General features: G+C 42.4%; 2 protein-coding genes across 2 annotated transcripts; both read right to left on the bottom strand.

Annotated features, from left to right (window-relative positions):
* Positions 1-3,190, bottom strand: LOC139342440 (alcohol dehydrogenase 1-like). The gene is made up of 7 exons (XM_070979532.1): positions 3,169-3,190; positions 2,831-2,912; positions 2,438-2,657; positions 1,925-2,185; positions 385-508; positions 138-276; positions 1-34 (listed from the first exon to the last, which is right to left on the bottom strand). The coding sequence occupies exons 1-7, from the start codon at positions 3,188-3,190 to the stop codon at positions 1-3; spliced, it is 882 nt and encodes a 293-aa protein (XP_070835633.1).
* Positions 3,191-9,138: 5,948 nt separating this feature from the next.
* LOC139342129 (alcohol dehydrogenase 1-like) lies at positions 9,139-15,604 on the bottom strand. Its single transcript, XM_070979060.1, has 9 exons — positions 15,581-15,604; positions 14,362-14,463; positions 14,079-14,220; positions 13,493-13,574; positions 11,884-12,103; positions 11,377-11,637; positions 9,554-9,686; positions 9,307-9,445; positions 9,139-9,203 (listed from the first exon to the last, which is right to left on the bottom strand). The coding sequence occupies exons 1-9, from the start codon at positions 15,596-15,598 to the stop codon at positions 9,170-9,172; spliced, it is 1,131 nt and encodes a 376-aa protein (XP_070835161.1). The 5' UTR covers positions 15,599-15,604; the 3' UTR covers positions 9,139-9,169.

The following is a 15,604-nucleotide window of genomic DNA, read 5'->3' as shown; positions in this document are numbered from 1 at the left end:
TCATTGTGGAGAAACATTCAGGACCGTCTGGATGCTGTGAAACAAAGTGAGAAGTGAGCAGACCTGCACCTATTCATTTATCTGTGTTGTTGTCGAGTCATGAATGGTTTAGAAAGTATATAGTAGAGTGAACCTACCATTTTCTGTGCTTCATCAGTTCAATGGCATCATTGACCTGGTCCAAAGTCATGTTATAAGTAATGAACTCATCCAGCTTCAGCTTCTTGTCCAGGTAAGCTTTAACCATCTGAGGCACTGCATCTCTACCCTTAAAGCCTTCATCACAAAATAATCAGAATAAGAGCAGACTTACAGAATACAAATACCTAAGAAAAAGCAGAACAATAGGCTGCAGCCATTTTGTTATGGTCATATTTGTCCCACCTCCAAATGCAGAGCCCTTCCATGTGCGTCCAGCGATGAGCTGCATGGGTCGGGCAGAAATATCATGCAAGTCAACAATCACACTGACACCCCTACCTTGCACACAAGACTCCAAGGCACTGTGCTAGATGGACAAACAGCACAGGGTCAGGGGGCTTGTAACCAGAAGCACTCGTTGTCTTACGCTGATTTGGGTCCGGGTTGTGGGGGGGGGGAGCAGCAACAGCAAGGAAGCCCAGACAGCCCTCTCCCCAGCTTCTTCCACCAGCTCCTGCTGAGGAATCCAGAGGTGTTTCCAGGCCAGCCAAGAGACATAATCCCTCCAGCATGTCCTGGGTCGGACACGTCCAAATGGCATCCTCACCAGATGCATGAACCACCTCAACTGGTTCCTCTCGGCATGGAAGAGCAGCGGCTCTACTCCAAGCTCCACCTGGATATCCAAGCTCCTCACCCTATCTCTCAGGCTGAGCCCAGACACCTTACCGAGGAAACAAATATTGGCCCCCTGGATTCGCGTTCTTGCTCTCTTGGTCATTACCCAAAGTTCATGCCCATAGGTGATTGAGAGCTTCGTCTTCTGGCTTAGGTCCCTCTTCACCACAATGGACTGATTGAGCACCTGCATCAGGGTGCCCCTGGGAACATGGTCATAGGCATTCTCCAGATCTACAAAACACAAGTGGACTGGTTTGGCAAACTCCCATGCTCCCTCCAGTACCTTAGCATGGCCAGGGCAAAAATGCATTGCTCCTCCTCGATCTGCAGTTCAACTATCGATTGGACTCTCTTCTCCAGTACCCTGGCATAGCCCTTGCTGAGGAGGCTGAGGAGTGTCATCCCTCTGTAGTTGGAACACACTCTCTGGTCCCCTTTCTTTAAGATGGGACCGCCACCCTAGTTTGCTACTACAGTGGCACTGCCTGGGATGACCATGCAGTGTTGCGGAGGTGTGTCAACCAGGACAGGCTTGTTGGTAGCAGTCAGCTGCCTCTGGAGACCCACAGGTCCACCACGCCTTATAGGCCTCCTTCTTCAGCCTGACAGCTCTACTCACCCTTGGTATCCACCAGAGGGTTCAGGGGTTACCACCTTGACTAGCCCCAGCATCCTTGAGGCCACAGCTTGCGACAGCCGCCTCAACAATGCTGGAGTGTAACAAGGTCTATTTCAACTCAATGTCCCCAACCGCCCCCGGAACGACGTCAAAGTTCCAACTTAACAGGTTCTTCTGCCAGGGGTTCCCAGCAGACCCTCACTACTCATTTGGGCCTACCAGGTCTGCTCGGTGTCCTCCCCTGCCATCTGATCCTACTTACCAGGTGGTGATCAGTTGACAGCTCTACTACACCACAATAAGGTGGCAGCTCAGGGAGGAGTAACCAAAAGCATGCAGATTTAAATGACACTCAGCTCTTCAATAATTATTGCTGAGCAAGTGACCTCAGTTGAGTCTGATTGGAATGAAGGTTGTCATTGTAATGGTTAGGTAACACGTCTTCATTATATTCTTGAAGCAGATCTAATCAAATCATCTTACCATGACTTCCACATTCCCTACACATTCCATGGAAAAATCCACTCCTCCATCAGTCATCTCAGACAGCACTTGGCTGATGGGTTTATTATGATCCTTGGGGTTCACGAAGTCAGTTGCACCAAACACCTTGGCCTTCTCAAACTTGTCTGGATTGATGTCAACAGCGATAATCCTCTTGGCTCCTGCAGCCTTGCAGCCCATGACTGCAGCCAAGACAACTGCTCCCAGGCCAAACACAGCACATGTGGAGCCTGGTTCCACCTAAAGTACAACAGACCTTGGTCAATGTGACACTTAAGTTTGGACTTTGTAATACTCTATACAGTAAAAATCAATGGAAAGATTTTTGTGTCTTGGAATGGATGGTTACTCTTTCCAATAAGTAAAGTCTTTTATGTCATAAAAAGTGCCAAATTTATTGCCACTTTACACAAAATGTCTCATTCCATTGTTTCAATTTAATAGTAAGGATGAGGAATAGTGAATCTATTTGCAACAGTCAAATAAACACACCTTAGCAGTATTAACTGCTGCTCCATATCCTGTGCAGACCCCACAGCCCAGGAGACAGACTTTGTCCAGAGGAGCAGCAGGGTCGATCTTAGCCACAGCTATCTGGTTCATTACAATGTACTCAGAGAAGGTACCAACTCCCATAAATTGCTGCAAATTCTTGTCCTTACAGTTTAACCTGTAGGCTGGTGGTGTCATGTCTTTCGGCATAGTGGGCCCCCTGAAACAAAATATGAGTGCTGCACTTTAGTCCTGTTAGCAGGTTTACTGAGGACTTGCAATTTAAGTACAAAGATCTGAAGTATCTGTCCTCTGGTATCATCAGACAATGAAAAATTGAGAATGAAAAGAAAAAGGAGTGGATGGCAGGAGATGAGTACTTATTGAGCTCACCATGCACACTGGTTACTCTTTGGGCTCTTACAGAAGCAGCATTCTCTACACTGGGGCATGAGCAATGGGATAACTTTGTCTCCTGAATGACAAAAACAATAATACCATGTGACCGTCAAAAGTGAAATGTCAGCCAGTATTTGCACAAGAAAATAGAAGTTGTAAATGGTTTATTTACCTCATACACTACAGTTTTTGTGATGTCTTTTTACATTTCAGTGTTTATGTGTGTTTTGGCCACTGCTATGTTTTAGATTAGATTAGAATAGATTTAAATGTATTTGTCTTTCTGTAAGGAAAATTGTTGGAGGAAAATGATACATACATGAATCCCACACCATTTGCCCACTGCCACCACATTCTCAAACTCTGGCTTGAGAACACACTGACCGCATTCAAAACCAGCTGCTATATTTTTGAATTTTTGCAGTACGTACTTAATCGGCAATAAACAGTAAAAAGAAACAGAAAAAATAAACAGAAAAAATTTAAATAAAAAATGTAGCATATAGTATGCAGAATGCAAACAGAAGCAAAATCTGCATGATACCAAAAATAGTCTGATGTACTGATTCAGCAAAAATATCATATAAATATGCAAAGCCTCGAAGAAACAAAGGAAGACCATGGTTGTGTAGGAAGTTTCATGAGTGGAGTAAGAGCACTACCTTATTAAGGCTGTGTCCCAGGGAGTGTGGACCCGATAGGAGGACACCAATCACCAAGACCCAGCAGATGCTGGCCTCAGGCAAACAAGTTCACTGCTTACTCCTGGAAAGTCACAGTTGGTCTTCCCAATGTAATTTGTCTGAATAAATTTGAATGCAACCACATACTGTATGTAACATGAACATAGTCCCTGTGACATCACCCAAAGGTTTCTGAAGATCCAATGTGAAAATTCACCCCTGTGCAGTTGTCATGCACAGGGAAATTAGCTACAGAGAGCAATACAGTTTTTTGGCTGTAAACTTGTTTATTTATGCTGTACAACTGGGCATCTCCATATGGCGTTTATGGGGACTGACTCCCTCTTGGAGCCAGCATCAAGTGGTCATTTGAGGAACTGCACTGCACTTTTTGGCACTTCTGCGTTGACTTCATTTTTCAGCCTCAGAGATTGCTGCTTGAATGCAACCCATCCCATGTCTTATCGTTGTTGACTTCAGCATTCCTTTGCTCGCTCTCTTGCTCCTCTATTTTCATTTTTAGTTGAGTTTACTGTAGTGTTACTAGGGGACTACCTTAATTTGATGTTGCATTCGTTGATAAAATAACGGGGCACCACCTTCCTCAGCTAAGAAGGACTGCAGAAATCAACTGCTATAACGCTGATAAAATTACTAACGAATGAACTTAACGATAAACCAGTCTGATAATCTGAAGTGTAAACTCTGGATACAGGGATCGTATATATTCAGTTCAAAAGGACACCGTCTAACCAGGACTTATATCAAAATATCATTTATTAAGCAGAATTATGGATAATGAGTGATGTATCGTGAATAATAAGACAGAAGATGGGAGATGATATGACAAAACACACAAGAAACTTATGGCAACATAATGGTAAATAAATTAGCGATAGTGAGAAGTAGTTGTAAGGGGATAATAAGGACGCAAACGTAAAGTTAGGGAATTAACGAGTAGTTGAGAGAATTTGGATAAATTAGCAGTATCTTAACCTCACGGACCAACTCTTATTCAAACCCACTTAGCATGCCTACTTGACTGATGGCGTCCCGTTGTGCTCTGCTCCGAACTAACTCGAAGATGCCCAGATGGTTGTCCTTGGCTCGATCTACTCAGTGGTCTGGTGGAAGCCAAGCGCACCAAGGTGGAGAGCTGATGTTGGACGGTGACGTCTCTGGAACTGGTTCTTCGGTGTCGGTTACAGATGAGGGACGGCTCCGGATGGTCGTTAGTCGGACCAAGGATCAACAGCTGGCTGCAGGGTTTGGTTCGGTTGAGTCCGTGACGGATTATTTTGGACTGATAGTACAAATTAAGAGTCTCTTCGATGTCGGTCGAAAAAGGCTACAAAATTAGTATTACTTGCCTAAATTTTCTGATGTTAAAACAAAACGTTTGGCTAAACAAAAAGGTTAACTTGAAAACTTGCGGCAAATTATAGAAGCACGTCTTCTGAAAAATAAATCACGCTACTCGGTATGGCTTTTGAGTAGCTTGAAGACGGGAAAAACTTAAAGAGCAAAAACAACTGTGCAAAACTTAAGACAAAGAACTAAGAGACAAAACTAAACATAACGCAACATAACTTAAGACAAGATGGAGTAACGCGCACTCTGAGTAACGCGCGCACCGTGAGTAACGCACGCACTGTGAGTAACGAGCGCACGCACTAAATTCATGCTGCGGCTGCAGACATTTAAATCTCGCTCCAGGGGCGTGTCTAATGGGCTGGCCGTCAAACATGTGAGACAGTTTGTGACGCACAATCGCCTCAAGGAGCTGAATTAATCAATGACTCACACGAGGGGCTCATCTGCTTCTCACTATGGTCAATCACATATAATTTCAATAACAAATTTTCAATGACATTTCAACATTGTTCACAGCATGCATTAGACACTTCCTATGGTTGGGTGACAACATTAAATGATAATCCTGGTACAGTTTCATCCCAACATGAATAATGATTCAATGTATAGCTAATACAACAACAAAAGAAATAGAAAGAGATAAAGAAAGAAATAAGATTTTACGTGTTTCTTTTGATTATAGAGTATTATTTTGACTCCATTGGTTGGTTTGTCATTATTTAGTTTTCATTTCAAATTAAGGATTATGTACATTTGTTTTTTGTTTCTCTGGCCAGAGACCTGGTTCTTTGTTTCCTTTTTTTGTTTGTTTGTTGGTTATTTCTTTTTTTGTCCTCTGTGACTTTTAATTAAAGTAACCAACAGTACAGCGACTAATTGTGTTCTCCCCTCTCCTTTTAGTTGCTGGGAGCCGACGGTGGTGGTGGTGTCCTGGGTTACATTGAACCACATCTCCTGCCCTCCTTCATATTCCTTACCTGTGTGCCTTGTCTACTACAATTTCCATTCATTCAAAATTCCCTGGGTGAAATTCCCAGGGTGGCGTTGTCGGTTTTCCTGTCAAAGTCATATACTTAGATCCTTACCATAATCTTGTATTAGCCCTCGTACCGCCACATGTGTCTCACTTCAGGGGCTGCATCAGGTTGCACTGTACATTCGCAGGCGACGTCATGGCATTAGGTCCCACTCACAGCAGTATTTAGAAGATGCAGCTGTAGTAGGTTAGCATTAATAACAGACAACTGACACAGAGAACGGGGCCAATGGCCAGCCAGCTGGCTTTGCTTGGTAAAATAAATATGTTGTAAATTCAAATCAGAGCGTCTTCATGCCTGGAATGGATGTATTCTTGAGTGTAAGGTAACAATAATATAAAAATAAGACAACCTTGTTTGAATTGTGAAATGGGTTTGACTAAAAGAAAATTTTGGTTTTGTCTATACTACTAGGTACTTATACTATATTGACTGGATTAAATAGAATTGCATTACTAAAAATAGACTAAAATACAATTTTTGTCGACTAAAACTAGACAAAAATAGTCACGGATAATTCTGACTAAAATAAGACTGAAATGCTTAGACTTTTAGTTGACTGAAGCTTGACTAGACTAAAAAGAATATGAACATGAGTAAAACTAATTAAAACTAAAATGACGGCTTGACACAAAGACTAGACTAAGACTAAAGTTAAAACAGGCTGCCAAAAACAACGATAGTTCCACCATGATGACTGCTCTGGCAGGTGTTGACCAGAACACAATGTCTGGGCACAGGGCTGTCATAGTGATCACTCCAGGGAATTTTAAACAATAAAATTGCTGGTTATAAATAACAGTAAAACAATTCATAGAAGAAAATGTTCTGTTGCTTTACTGAATGACAAAACTTGAGATTCTACATGCAACAAGTCTATCTATCGACTATTATAGATATAATTTTAATTTGATGATGAATACATGATCACAGTGAAACAAACACAGTTGCGATTCTGTGAGTAGACATATTTACCTGTAGAAATTAAAAATGTGAGGTTGCGGTGTTACTTTTGTCAAACAAAGTAGAAAGAGCTGACATGTACAATTGTGATACTATAACTACTACAGCCTGTATTATTCTTTTTAGGAGGCTGGTACTGTCACAAGGCTGTGACAAATAGTATTTTAATATCCCCGGGCCACACCAACACAGACACAAAAGGAAGGTACAAATTCAACAATTTATTTAAAAAGACGAGGTTTAAAACAAGGGGTTTAGTTACTAAAGAAAAGATTTAAAAAGATAAAAAAGTACTGCAGTCCTTAAACGCCTCATAGGTTCCTGTCCAATCTAACAAGAGTGTTTTTCTATACTTAGTCCGGTTAGTGGTGAAGGTTCAGTGGCAGGGGGCGTGGTCCGGCGTCAGCGTGCAGGCTGTCAGCTGTTCTTGTCCCTGCGCTGCTCTCGTCTCTCCGCTCGTCGTCGATCCGTATTGCTGCAATCATCAACAGTCACAATTACTGATGGGCACCGCAGCAGTTAGCAGCCCACTCACACAAACCTGACAGATCAGGCGGGTTTTCGTTCCTTTACTTATCGAGATATCTGGCTCATCACAGTATCACAGTGGCAGCAGCAGCAGTCCATGCAATGAAATAAACTGCTTCCCCTCCACCAAAAAAAAAAAAAAAAAACCACACATCAAAAGGGGAGCGAAACACACACACCAAAAATAAATACACACAAACCACAGTGGCTACAACTAAGCAGCTCGTTTCACCCTGACAGTACTAAGTGCACAAAGCTGAATAAAAGTAACCACAGTAAATCCAGTGTGTGCAAATCCAAACATGGATTCTGCTGAATCAGCTATTGTCTTCCCAAGACAATGATAAGGATTTTATAAAAAGTGGACCCAAAAAACAATGGGCAAAACAGAGCAATTGTGAGCTCTGCATTCAACATTAGCAGTGATTATGTAGTTATATGGTTTCATATAATTTCATTTAGTGTTTATTAAAACCAGACAGAAGCACTGCTCAGGGACAAAACCTGCAGCTCATTCAGGCAGAATCAATACACTTTCTACCAAGTAAAGCAATATTGATAAAATGAGGCAGGTTAGAGTAAACCTGAGCTAAAATTATGTGACTGACACTTTGAATGCAGTTTAACGGAGCATTCAGAGACATGATAGACAATGCTGTAGACTACGGATGTATATCTCCACCACTGAGGCTGATTCAATATGCATCTCGATACGCAGGCACCGATAGGATACATTAACAATACACTGAAGCCTCTGTCGATGCGATTCGCTCCTGTTCACGATACGATGTGATTCAAAAATGATTTGATAATGATATGACTTGCTTACAATATCACATATTGTATCCAGTTCGATACAGTCAGTTGTGGTACAAGAATGTGCCCATATCAGATTTCTTAGAGCAAAACTCTGCTGTACTCTCTGTATCAATTTGAGAGATGCATGTAATATTTGGTTTGTTTTTACTGAGCAAACCAATAAATCCTATTTTTTAAAAAAAGACATAATTCAGTATGTATAGACAGAGCATTAAATTTTATTTATAATAAGCAATCCTTGCTCTGAATCATGTTCTCTGTCTCTACAATTTTACAAAACGTATAAAACTTCACAGTTTAACAGTTTCAGAAAGCACAGTATTAACAATGTGCATAGTTTGTTGTGCAACTGACGTAATTGATAGCTGCTCGGCATTGTTTGCAGATTCTGTGCGTTTTGTCCAGTTTACCTTCTCACTTGAAAAACCCAAAATCCGCCTCGAAAAACACGTCTTGCCAGGGAATAGTACGACATCAATTTAACCATGGAATTTACCGATGCAGACAGGCTAGATGAGATGCACCATAAATTCACCCGTAAATTATATCCGATGTACCTTGAATCTACCGGTGCAGTCGCATTGCAAACGTTTGTATCGGATCACCAATATGAATCGGTGAATCTCATCATCCCTACTGGAGACATTTAAATGCTGTTTCCATGACACTAAAAGCACAACACAAACAAGGAAATCAGAGAGGCCATCTGTTCAGACAATTTATTTTGCCATATAAACACTTTCCTGTGTTTAACTTTTAATGAACACTGCAGATGATTCTGAAGAGTGTTGATTGCTCAAGGTCAAACACATATATTGTGTAGAATTTGATAGATCTCTTTATTCTGTGCATTTTATTATTTGTATGAATATAACTGTGAGAGAGTGGTAAATTACTGCTTTGGGGTCATCAACAGCATCACAGTGGTCTCATTGTGGAGAAACATTCAGGACCGTCCGGATGCTGTGAAACAAAGTGAGAAGTGAGCAGACCTGCACCTATTCATTTATCTGTGTTGTTGTTGAGTCGTGAATGGTTTAGAAAGTATATAGTTGAGTAAACCTACCATTTTCCGTGCTTCATCAGTTCAATGGCATCATTGACCTGGTCCAAAGTCATGTTATGAGTAATGAACTCATCTAGCTTCAGCTTCTTGTCCAGGTAAGCTTTAACCATCTGAGGCACTGCATCTCTACCCTTAAAGCCTTAATCACAAAATAATCAGAATAAGAGCATACAGTCTTGTCCAGAATACAAATACCTTAGAAATAGCAGAACATTTAGCCATTTGGTTATGGTCATATTTGTCCCACCTCCAAATGCAGAGCCCTTCCATGTGCGTCCAGCGATGAGCTGCATGGGTGGGGCAGAAATGTCGTTCAAGTGTGTCAAGCCAACAATCACACTGACACCCCAACCTTGCACACAAGACTCCAGGGCACTGCGCTAGATGGACAAACAGCACAGGGTCAGGGGGCTTGTAACCAGAAGCACTCGTCGTCTTCTGGTAATTTGGGTCCGGGTCACAAGGGGGAAGCAGCAACAGCAAGGAAGCCCAGACAGCCCTGTACCGAGCCTCTTCCACCAGCTCCTGCTGGGGGATCCCAAGGTGTTTCCAGGCCAGTCAAAGTCAAAGTAACTCTATTGGTCTCCCTGGGGAGAAATTTGAGAAATTTTGCCACTCCAGTGGCACCGCCTCCGATGACCATGCAATGTTGCAGAGGTGTGTCAACCAGGACAGCCCCACAACATCCACAGCCTTGAGATGCCCAGGGCGGATTTCATCCACCTCTGCCCACCCGAGGTCAAAGTTCCAACTTAACAGGATCTTCTGCCAGATGTTCCCAGAAGACCTTCACTACTCGTTTGGGCCTACCAGGTCTGCTCAGTGTCCTCCCCTGCCAACTGATCCAATTCACCAGGTGGCGATCAGTTGACAACTCTGCTCCTCTCTTCACCCGAGTGTCCAAAACATGCAGCCGCAGGTTCAACAATATGATTATAAAGTCAATCATTGACCTATGACCTAGGGTGTCCTGGTGCCTAGTGCATCCTTATGTTTGAGCATGGTGGTCAGACACAGAAGTCCAACAACTGAACACCACTTGGTTTCAGATCAGGCAGGCAATTCCTCCCAATCATGCCCTTCCAGGTCATGCTGTCATTGCCCAAGTGAGCGTTGAAGTGCCCCGGCAGGACAATGGAGACCCCAGCATTATCCAACACTCTTCCCAAGGACTCCAAAAAGGGCGGGTACTCTGAACCACCACTGTTTGGCGTGAAAGCATAAACAACAATCAAGACCCGTTCCCCAACCCAAAGGAACAGGGAAGCAACTCTTTTGTCTCCCCGGGTAAACCCCAGCGTGCAGGCAGAGAGTCTGGGGGTATCAGAAAGCCCACCCCTGCCTTCCACCTCTCATGAGCATGAGAGAGAGTATAACCTGTCTCGAGGACTTGGGTGCCAGAGCCAGCGCTGAGTCGAGGTGAGCCACATTATATCTTAGTTGGTACCGCTCAACCTCTTCCACAAGTGCCAGCTCTTCCCCCACCAGAGAGGTGACATTCCATGTCCCAAAAGCTAGCTTCTGTGCCTAGGAATCGGACCACCAAGGCCCCCACCTTGGACTGCTGTCCAACAGACCCTTATGGCTCCTCCTGTAGGTGGTGGGCCTACTGGAGGACAGACCCATGTCTCTGTTTGGGGCTGGGCACAACCTGGCCCCAAGGGCGAAGGCCCGATCAACAGGCACTGGCTGGCAGGCTCCATCCCCAGACTTTGCTCCAGGGAAGAGACCCAGTATGTCTTCGGGCAGGGTACACTGGTCCTTGTTCGTTGTCTTCATATGGGTCTTTTGAGCGCCCTTTGTCTGGCACTTCAACTAGGACCAAGTTGCCTTGGGAGACCCTACCCAGCAATGCAGCTCCTAGCATTACTAGGGCTTTCAAACACATTCACCACAATGAGGTGGCAGCTCAGGGAGGAGTAACCAGAAGCATGCAGACTTAAATAAATGCCACTCATCTCTTCAATAATTGAAGTCAGTTGAGTCTGATTGGAATAAAGGTTGTCGTTATAATGTTTAGGTAAATGTCTTCATTATATTCTTGAAGCAGATCAAATCAAATCATCTTACCATCAGTTCCACATTCCCTACACATTCCACGGAAAAGTCCACTCCTCCGTCAGTCATCTCAGACAGCACTTGGCTGATGGGTTTATTGTGATCCTTGGGGTTCACAAAGTCAGTCGCACCAAACACCTTGGCCTTCTCAAACTTGTCTGGATTGATGTCAACAGCAATAATCTTCTCGGCTCCTGCAGCCTTGCAGCCCATGACTGCGGCCAAGCCAATAGCTCCCAGGCCAAACACAGCACATGTGGAGCCTGGTTCCACCTAAAGTACAACAGACCTTAGTCAATGTGACACTTAAGTTTGGACTTTGTAATGCTCTATACAGTAAAAATCAATGGAAAGATTATTGTGTCTTGGAATGGGTGGTTATTTTAAGGTCTTATGTCATAAAAAGTGTCAAATTTATTGGCATTTTACACAAAATGTCTCATTCCGTAGCTTCAATTTAATAATAACAATGAAGAAAAGTGAAAAGTGAATCTATTTGCAAGAGTCAAATAAACACACCTTAGCAGTATTAACTGCTGCTCCATAACCTGTGCAGACCCCACAGCCCAGGAGACAGACTTTGTCCAGAGGAGCAGCAGGGTCAATCTTAGCCACAGCTATCTGGTTCACCACAGTGTACTCAGAAAAGGCACCAACTCCCAAACATTGCTGCAAATTCTTGTCCTTACAGGTTAACCTGTAGGCTGGTGGTTTCATGTTTGTCTGCATAGTGGGCCCCCTGAAACAAAATATGAGTGCTACGCTTTAGTCCTATTAGTCCTCTGGTATCATCAGACACAGGGCCGGAGAGCTTAATCGGGAGGACCGGGACAATTCCCGTGGGCTGGTGTTAACAGTTTTTTTTTTTTAGCCGGTGTTCAGTCATGGCACTGGGTTGATCATGTAGTCTGCTACCGCTGTCCCTGGGCCGCCTTCGCCTCCATTGGCAGCGCTTCTTTCTTTCTTTCTTTCTTTCTTTCTTTCTTTCTTTCTTTTGCAGACGCACCCTGAAGTAACACGTCCGTGCACTTGGTCAGTGGTGTTTGAAAGATGGAAAATAGGGAGAGCAAGGGTGGCACGCAGAAGGCAAGAATTAAAAGAGGAAAGCTCTGGAAACAGACGCAGCGAAATGTGCTAAAATTGGCAACTTTTTGAGTAAAATGAGCTCGCGGTTGGAAACGACAAATGTGGACAATGAAACGGGCACGGCAAGATGTTGAACTTTGCCTGCAAACCACTGTTCAAGTTAATTGATTATCATGTCAATGAATTGTGTAGCATTGTGGCATATAATATAACATTATTTAAATTATAGTATGATGCGCCGCCACATAACTGGGAAACTTTGTCTTGTAGCCCCTCAGAGTCAGAGGCAAGATCCAGCACCAAGCACCAGCCATGAGCCCACAAATCCAGAGTGGGCAGGTAGGATTGTTCGGTTAGTGAATATTATTACAATTAATAGAATGAAGAGGATAGTGTAGACCTTCTCTATATGAAAAGTGCCCTGAGATGCTAGATGATTCAGCACTACATTAATGAAACTGACCTGAACTGATCAGAAGGCTTTGTAAAAAGGGGAGATTTGTGCTGAGAATTATGACCATTTTTAAAATGTGATTTAGTGTCGGAAGCAGAGCCAGGAGCCAGTATGAGGGGATTTCTCCTGTCAGTATGGAAGGAACAGGTGAGCTGTTGTAACAGAGTGTATGAACAAGCAAGCATTAGTTCCAATGTAACCACTTTCTATGCCCAAACAAACACTGATTTGAACAGAAGATAGATTCAGATATTGTTGAAAAGGATCTGTTGTAAAGAATAATGTTGAGGTTGTGCACTCATGTTGATATAAATCTACATTGTGAAGCAACCCTTACTTGCACTGAATTGGAAATATTTTAGAAAAATATACTGAATTACAAGGCTTTATATAACAGTGCGCTATGGTAGACTTAAAATGTACACATGATTTTAATAATAGGTCGTGATCTAAAGTGGGCCGGTCTGAAGCATGAAACTCCAGGGCTGAAAATGAGTCCTGCTCTGGCCCTGATCAGACATCACTGAAAAGTTGAGAATGAAGAGAAAATGGAGTGGATGGCAGGAGATGAGTACTTAATGAACTCACCATGCACACTGGTTACTCTTTGGGCTCTTACAGAAGCGGCATTCTCTGCACTGGGGCATGAATAATGGGATAACTTTGTCTCCTGAAAGACAAAGACAATAATGCCATGTGACAGTCAGAAGTGAAATTTAGGTCAATTTTGGTAAAAAAAAAAAAAAAAAAAGGAAGTTGAAGCTCATACACGACACTTTTTTTGTGATTTCTTTTTACATTTCAGTGTTAAATGTTTATGTGTGTTTTGGTGACTGAGGCTGCTGCTTTTTTTTTTTTTTTTAGATTAGATTAGATTACATTAAAATGTATTTGTCCTTCTGCAAGGAAAATTGTTTCCACCTTCCGTACAACCTCAGAGTCCACTAGTATATCAAACCGGGCAGACAACATCAGATTTGACAGATACATACATGAATCCCACACCATACACCCACTGCCACCACATTCTGAAACTTTACATACACAAACACACAAACTCAGGCACATTACAGTTTGGATGTGCTGTTTTGTCCCATATTTGAATGAAAGTTCAAAAAAGAAAATAAGCACACAGACATATATACAGTATATGTATGTGTTTATATATACTAACCTGGCTGAATTTCAGTGACTCCAGGCCCAACACTCTCAACAATCCCAGCTGCCTCGTGGCCAAGGACTGTTGGGAAGCCATCTTTTTGCATACTCTCCAAAAGGTAGTACAGGTCGGTATGGCACACTGCAGTTGCCACAATCTGCACCGAAAAGAGTAATCAAACAGTGAAAGCTCAAAATGACTAAAGGGACAAGTTTATTATGAGTGTTAACTCTCAGTGGGCTTAGTAGTATCAGCACTTCCACATTACAATGACACTTTTATTTTGTGTCATCAATACCTTGATGCGGACATCGTTGGCCTGTGGTGGGGCTACCTCAATCTCCTCAATCACCAAAGGCTTGTTGGGCTCCCAGGCCACTGCTGCCTTGCACTTGATGACCTGGTGGCAGTGATACCATGCAAGTTTTCAATACAGTATATTGTAATTCGTATGTAGAGATGTGCAGTGTTTTGTTGCATTTTATTTGCATGGGGACAGGAGTAAAGCTAGGAAGGCGTTAAGTTAGGTCTTGGCTAGTGGAGCTTTGTTGTTGGTCTGGCCTTATTTGTGTAACGCTGAAGTGCGACTCCACTCTGCGAGTCAAATTTCTTACAATATATTTCAGTGATGCAGAGGTGACAGAGAGAAGGAGATAAAGACAGAAAGTAGGAGACAGCTAGCTAGCCAGCTAAGTTTGGTTTTATTCACAGGGTCATGTCATTGGTTATACCATTCTTCAGTAAATATTTCCACAACAAAACATACAAAGTTCAGATGTTACTCTGTTACATGGCAGGGGCCACAGAGCATCAAGTTTTCATCAAAAATCAATCTTTTCTTCTTTTATTTTCCCTTTTGTTTTTGCAGCTCATACCCAGAGGTATGCCTATCAAAAAGTAATAAAAATTTGGATGACATTTTGATTTTTGCATGAGCAATGAAACTGTGATTCAAGATAAAAATTAACTTGAATCACTGTTTTAATGCTAATGGTTTGACAATGGAGTTTTGTTGGTTGGTCAATCGGCAAACCAAATGGTCTGTTTAGGGAGGTACCAGTAAAACCTAAACTATTATTTTGGCTGTAGTTCTCAAAGGTTCTCTTCAGTTTTAAAACAATTGTAATCTAACAGAAAGTAACATTATTAGCACATTAGTAGCTCTCATTATTATCGGAGAGATTGATAATCAGAATAAACTGTGCAGTAACAGACAAATCAGAAATGCTTTGGACTGCTGTAGTTCTTATATCACGAGTGATTTACACTGGAAAAAGGCCTGTTGTATTACATCCATCCACACTTGAGCCACTGAATAAGCCTCGTGTGCACAAATCTTAACTGAACCAAATGCAGAAGCACATTCAAATTAATATTCATGCAAATTGTATTAATGAGATACTGTTTCATTGTTTTTAGTTGTTTTGTTTCACTATCATTTGTAAGACACTAATTCTCAATCTGTGAGCTTAAAAGATCAAATAAATATGAGTGCCCACACAATGATTAATACTTACCTTACCAGCTGTGGCCATGTTTGC

This window comes from Chaetodon trifascialis, chromosome 14 (assembly GCF_039877785.1).
Source record: "Chaetodon trifascialis isolate fChaTrf1 chromosome 14, fChaTrf1.hap1, whole genome shotgun sequence".
NCBI lineage: Eukaryota > Metazoa > Chordata > Actinopteri > Chaetodontiformes > Chaetodontidae > Chaetodon > Chaetodon trifascialis.
The sequence above is the reverse complement of the archived record's forward strand: the minus strand, read 5'-3'. Positions and strand labels throughout refer to the sequence as shown.